The sequence below is a fragment of the Electrona antarctica genome (genome assembly GCF_951216825.1).
Source record: "Electrona antarctica genome assembly, chromosome: 2".
Taxonomy (NCBI): domain Eukaryota; kingdom Metazoa; phylum Chordata; class Actinopteri; order Myctophiformes; family Myctophidae; genus Electrona; species Electrona antarctica.
In genome coordinates, this window is record NC_136807.1 from 19877257 (window position 1) to 19883868 (window position 6612).

A 6612-nucleotide genomic window follows, 5' to 3' on the forward strand; every position below is an offset into this window, starting at 1 on the left:
GTTAACTGTGAGTGGACGACCCAATAAAGCATTACACTTGTTTACAAGAGGGTCCACCTTGTTCAATTCATCAAAACATTTAGAGATGTACAAATAGACACTTCTATATAGCCAAAGACCTGCACTGCACGTCCAGTGCAGTCACAGTACGTGTGCACAGCGCACACAGCTGAGCTGAGCACAACATAGCCGATAATAGGCTATAATACCCTGAGTTGACTGTCGTGAACATCGAGGCTCGAGTCACCTACCCCCGGAGACCACACCACACCACGTAAACAATATTAGTTTGCCTCTTCTACAAAAAAAATAAGTTACTGTCGCGCGTGCCAAGCTGTCATTCTCTTGTATTATTTATTTATTTCCTCGCCTCGCCTCACCCAGGCTTTCCACCACCTCAGAGGCAGGCGGGCGTTACCATGTCTAATCACGGACGTAGAAAGAAATCACGCAGCCCCGCAGGCAAGGCAACCGATTGACCTAACCTAACCTCACCTAACATCGCGTCACCAGGCTTTCACGGCGTGAAATTCACGCGTCACCAGTCGTGAACGGGAATCTTTAGAATAATATCTCATCTGGCCAGTTGGGGGCTTTCTCCTTCTCGGCTAGACGGCGTCGGCTACAGTACACATTACACAGTCATGAAACCCCGAGCATATGGAGAATTCACGTGGTCAGATTCGGTCAGATTATTTATTTGTAAAGTAAAGACAGATCACCAGCTGTCTACTACAGGTTCAGAAACTGCGACTCAAGCGAGCGCACCATCGATCTGCTGTACCGTAGAAAGATCAAGAAGTCAGGATATTCATTGACCAGGCATGCACTCGCTGATTATAGCGCTATTTATTAGCATGGTAAGTCAAGACTGAAGTCATCAATATACTTACATTTAGCAAAAAAGACACTCTTGCTTTTGAACTATAACAAACAATCGTTAAAAAGTTGAAGCATTAAACAATTTGCGTTGTCATTTTGATTTTGTACAGTACAGTCAGTTTAACTAACAACATGCACCGGAAAACAACGTTTTGGGTTCATACTAGTTAGAAAATGCATGAGTAGGAGTAGCGTATTATTATAGCTAATAGGATACGTCGCCCCGTCTGCATTTTTGTTTATAAGGTATCAATATTAGCTTCACGTGATCATGCCTACTTTCACTTTCGATTTCAAATTCTGCGTTGGATATGTATGCCCTGTGTATGACCTCCTGCTGGTAACAGGCCCTGTATGTATATCATTCTAAAATAGTTCGTTCCGTTTATAAAGTAGCCTATAGTTTATTATGAATTGGAGAAAGCCGAACATAAGCCTACCGGTACCTACATCCTTATTGTCTCCACCAGGCCGAAGGCATGGGGAGAGAGTATGTTTTGCACTCCGTCCGTGTGTGTGCGCTTCCTTCCTTCCTTCCTTCCTTCTGTCCGTCTGTTACCAGCTAATCTCCGGCACCGTTGGCCCGATCCATGCCAAACTTTGCACACACACTCCCTAGATGCCAACGACGAACCTCTGCCCCAAATATTCCTCAACGGCCTGTTATAGCGCCACCATGAGGCCGATTTAGGCAAAACACATTTCTGTAGATTACTCGTACACATTTTATCCATACATCACACAATTCGGTATACACTATCTCCATAGTCATGTGATCAACACGGATCTGCACCATTTCCCATCTTCCTTCCTGATTGGCTAAGATTCGCTTCCAAAGCTCACATGATTGGTCCGTTTCAAACAAAATGCCACAAATCACAAACACAGTGTGCAATTTCCGTGAAATTATACACGCACATTTCCACTAGGCTGAGGACGACATGACACAATTTATTTTCCAAACCAGCCTCATGGTGGCGCTATAACAGGGCAATTCCTGTTTTTACCTTATATAACTGCATCGTTCTGTGTACAACTTTGTATGTGCACTCCCTAGAGGCATGGAAAAACATTTTCCCTGCATCCCTCCACATCTGCCGGTTATAGCGCCACCATGAGGCCGATTTCTGCTAAACACATTGTTTATATTAGTCGCACAGATTTCATCCAAATTTCATGCAAATCGGTATACATGATCTCTGTAGTCATGTGATCAAGACGAGTCTGTTTGATTTCTCAGATTCTACACTGATTGGCTAAGATTGCCTTCCAAAGTCTTCAGGAGTGGCCCGTTTTGTACAAAATGCTGCACATGTCCTGCTCATCCAGAATTCTATCCTCAGAGATGCTATGAGTGATCTGACTCTGCATTTCCTCAACACAATGAAGAAAATTGTTGCAAAAAACAAACAAACATGTTTATATCACTGTTTATATCAAACTAAACATTTTGCCAAACATCACACACTCTCCTATCCTCCTGGTGGAGACCTGTGCCCAGAAGGGCACTTTTTCTAGTTACATTTGAAACAATAACAGCTCGTAATGTTGGGGACTTTCCGCCACGCCTATCTTTGCTGCTGGCCGGTCTTGTAGGTGTTTTGCGGGTTGTTGAATGCGATTCCTAAACTTCTGTCTGTGACTGTCTCCTACGTGTATGACATCATTCTTCAACAGGTGCTGCCTGTTGCTGCAGTGCCCTTGTGTGATCCACTTACTCAATATGAGAATGATTCGGGCCAGTGCTGCAAAATGTGTGGTCCAGGTAGGCTAATATTATATAATAACAGACTGTAAGGCTTGAAGATTATATTAATGAAACATTTGATTTGGTGTGACAGGCTTAGAATTATAGGAACAGACTTGGGGGAAAAAGGTCCCCCCTTTGTTTCTGCTGTCTCACAATCTGTCTTGACTCTTGAGAGATTACTTAACTAACCATTACAACATTCATTATTACAACATACATTACAGAACATAAAAATCTTCTCTTATGGAGGGGTCCCTGGCATATCTCTTCAAACAGGGGTCTGCAGGCTAATTAGTGTCAATTTGGGGGTCCTTGACATGAAAAAGTTTGGGAACCACTGTCTTAGGGGTCCTGTCGACATGTTTCAGCAGAGGGCCTAAAATACATAGATACAATAGAGACACACACACAAACACACCAAGTCAGGTTGATTATGTCCATATTTCTGTTAACAGGGACACGGATGGACTCCGTCTCCAGTAATTGTCAGGACCCCCTGTGTAAGTCATGCAAGGATGATGAGTACCAGACGGGCTACACCACAAAGAAGATCTGTGACCTTCATGATTACTGCGATAACAGTGAGACTTCTGCAACGACTTCTAAAATATATCCAAATATGAGCAGACCTCCATGATTGTGAAAGTAAAGCCTGTATTTGTTCTTACAGATAAAAACAAGGAGTCTGCCGGTCAGAGCAAGACAAGTAAAGGCATTTGCAGGTGTAAGACAGGATACCACTGTGCCAGTGACGACTGCATAACATGTGAACCGCATACTATTTGTAACCCGGGACATAGGATTAAATTCAGAGGTATAAAATAAATATCCAATACATATCATTAGTGTTGGGTGGAAACCTTGTATGTCCAAAAATGTTACTTTTCACAGATTTTCTATTTATTATTTAGTCATGATTTATTTAGTGAATGATTTAAATTACATGTTGTCATGTGTGGAAATCTAGGCAACCACAGCCACGACACAGTGTGCCAAAAATGCCCCCCAGATACATTCTCCAATGGGACTTTGGAGAAGTGCGAGAAGTGAGTGTACAATACAATGAATATACAGACTAGCATGTACATATATGGTGTATGTGTATTGTGTATATGACTACGGATTTGATCTGGTTCACTAATGTACTGGACAGTACATTCCCTCTATAATTAAACAAATACTTAATTGGCCGGGGTTATCATTTTTAGCCAATCTACAAGCTCAATGTGCAGCATATTGCAAGCTTCAATTCATTAGTACATGAATTGAAGTACATAAAAGTTATGTGTGGCAGCAAAGTAAACAATGTATAGGTAATAATAATTGTAAAGGAAAAAAGAAACAAGAAGTCAGTAGATTTATATTAATCTAACTAATAATTTTAGTAATTTAGTAATAGAAGTCCTCAACAGAATCGTCTGCACTTATTGTGTGCTGTGATTGGTTGGAAGGTGTGCCATTCTGTGCTGTGAATGGCTAAGCATTGCATATATTATATAATGGGTGTCCCCGCCCTGTGGCACACTCGTTATACTGTGTATATGTGGCAGATAGAGTGGGGGAGTGAGAGAGGGGAGCCGAGAGAGAGGTCCCTACCTCTGTCTCTGCTCCCCCCTCTCTCCCCCTTCTCGGGGTATGGACTAGTAAAATAAATTATAATAACGACTGAATGATGATGACCCTTAGGGTGCGGTCACATGGAACTGATTCTGCCTATGCGGCGGATTCTGCAATTTTTTTTTCTTCTTTTTTTTTTTTAATGGGAAGTTAACGTTTGTTGCCAAAGCATTGGCAGAATCAAAGTTTGGTGTGACTGCACCCGTAGTCTAGCCTGGCTCCAGTCCTGAATTGCTAGCCACGGCCATTAAGAAAATATGTTCTGGCGATTAAGTGAAACGAAATGAAAATTCAGACAGAGTGTCAGGGTACCCGTAGTCCCGTTTAGCATTTGCAAAATGGAAAAATCACAATTGTCTGATCAAATGAACAAAATGTATCACATAGGAAAAATATGAATAATGTATTCTGCTTGAATAACACATACTGTAATTATTTGATAATTGTATAGTTGTGGGCCAGGACGCCGAGCTAAAACACAAGGATCACCCTCATCTGACACAATCTGTGGTAAGTGCTGTCATAGTTCGCTTCAGACTGTCAATATCCTGTTTTTACCACACTCAGGGTTGCAGTTAGATGTGGCTTGTCTTCCTATGCAAAGTGAAACTAGTGTGGGTGATGATGAGGAAGTACAGTACGAATCTTTGGCGGAACTGGTTTCAGTGAAACTAACAGTTCTCACGCCTATTCATAGTCTGGATTTTCGGTGGTGAGGTGACCACCGCTCCTGTGGTGAGCTGACCACCGGAGCTGAAATAACGTTGAGTGGTGGTGAGTAAAAACAGAGAGAAGGGCTGGAGCGGTGGCGGTGGTTTGCTCTTCACCACGGCTCGTGACGTCATGTAGTTCGGTGGTCACCCCACCACCGAAAATCCAGACTATGTATGAGCCTTTATATTACAGTGGTATATCTGACCACAGAGTTTGTCTGTCACACACTATAAGTAAGTAATCTAAGTAAAAGTACACATAAGCCTTCACCTCGGACACCACATTATCACATGAAAAAGGCTATTGAAGTCCACACGCCCCCAGCCCCTCCTGCATATCACATACGCTACCTTGGTTGGATAGTAGACGGTATACGATTTTTCAAATTGTCTGATACAGTATACTACGTGTAGACTAGAGCATAACATGGTGGAACTGAACACACCACTGATTTAAAGTGTTTCTCTTCTTGTGTAGACTCCATCCAGGGCCCTTCCTGTTGTACTAATTGTCTGCACTAGACAGAGAAGAGGTAGTTGTTTATCCCCCCAACATCATGAAGGCTGACAACAGCACACAACTAAGTGTAAATCAGACTTTAAATTAACACTCAGGACTTTGCTGGATATTTTATTTACTCTGGGCAATCATTCGAATGAGTTGGAAACAGAAATACACAGACATAATGTGGACATTATGCATTATTATTTTGTTATTATTATTTGTTGTCTCTTATTCTGTCCCTCAGAGAAGAACCCAACAGAGCAACAACGTGTAAAATCATGGATCATTCCTCCAATCTGCATTCTGGTCCTCTTGATTGTGATTGGGATAATCATCTATACATCAAGTGGTACATACATTCTGCATTTACAGCATATTGTATGAATAAGTATGTGTATAATGGATTGAATGGTCTAAAAATATGTTTTATTGTGTCCCTTTTGTGTGTCTTGTATGCAGCGAAAGCAAAGGTCAAGGTAAATATTTATCTTGTCTTCACCTTGATTATGAGATTGTGCTGTGTGTGTGATTGTACATCTCATACACAGCAACAATTTAATTACCAGTAGTAGTTAATAGTATTTTACTCTCCAGGGCTGTGTGGAGTCATGTTGGCACGGAGCAGAGGCAGAGCCTGAAGCCAACCCAACAGTTGATCAACATCATGTACTGGTGTCTGAGGAGCGAGAGCCACAGCAGGAAGACACCAACACGGAGCCAGAGGAAAACACTGAGGATCAGTATAACGAGCCACTGAGCCAACCTCTGATTTCTGTGACTGAGAACGGAAATATGGTTGTACAGGAGATTGGTAAAAGTGAACTCCTCTCACGGCAAGAATCACAAACACAAGAATCGATTATTCCATTTAAAGAATGAAACAGCCTGGTTGGCTGCTCATCTCCTTGTTGCCTCAATTTGTTTATTATTTTTAAATTATTATTATTGTATTGTTATGGAATGGACGAAAAACACTTGCCTAACACCGCAGAGGCCTAGGTTCGATTCCCAACACAGCTTTTGGCCAGGCACTCAAAGCGGTGTACTTGTTGATGCACTGTTTTTTCTTGGGAAGATAGTGTGAACTTCTGTTCATGTTATGCTCAATGTCAGGTGAACAGAAGTGGTTGGTGGTGTTAATATGT

At 41.9% G+C, this 6612-nt stretch overlaps 1 protein-coding gene across 1 annotated transcript; it reads left to right on the plus strand.

Annotated features, from left to right (window-relative positions):
- The first annotated feature begins 647 nt into the window (after positions 1-647).
- Positions 648-6376, plus strand: cd40 (CD40 molecule, TNF receptor superfamily member 5). Its single transcript, XM_079520309.1, has 9 exons — positions 648-860; positions 2560-2647; positions 3088-3213; positions 3303-3446; positions 3600-3678; positions 4701-4759; positions 5712-5816; positions 5927-5943; positions 6062-6376. Exons 1-9 carry the CDS (start codon positions 825-827, stop codon positions 6344-6346), a joined length of 939 nt encoding a protein of 312 aa, XP_079376435.1. The 5' UTR covers positions 648-824; the 3' UTR covers positions 6347-6376.
- The last annotated feature ends 236 nt before the right edge of the window (positions 6377-6612 follow it).

Bases quoted from the DNA above. Each gene is read 5' to 3' on its own strand.
- cd40 (XM_079520309.1), top strand. From the start codon at position 825: ATGCACTCGCTGATTATAGCGCTATTTATTAGCATG. The intron at 2,648-3,087 runs GTAGGCTAATAT...TTCTGTTAACAG, and splicing joins CTGCAAAATGTGTGGTCCAG to GGACACGGATGGACTCCGTC. The intron at 3,447-3,599 runs GTATAAAATAAA...GTGGAAATCTAG, and splicing joins ACATAGGATTAAATTCAGAG to GCAACCACAGCCACGACACA.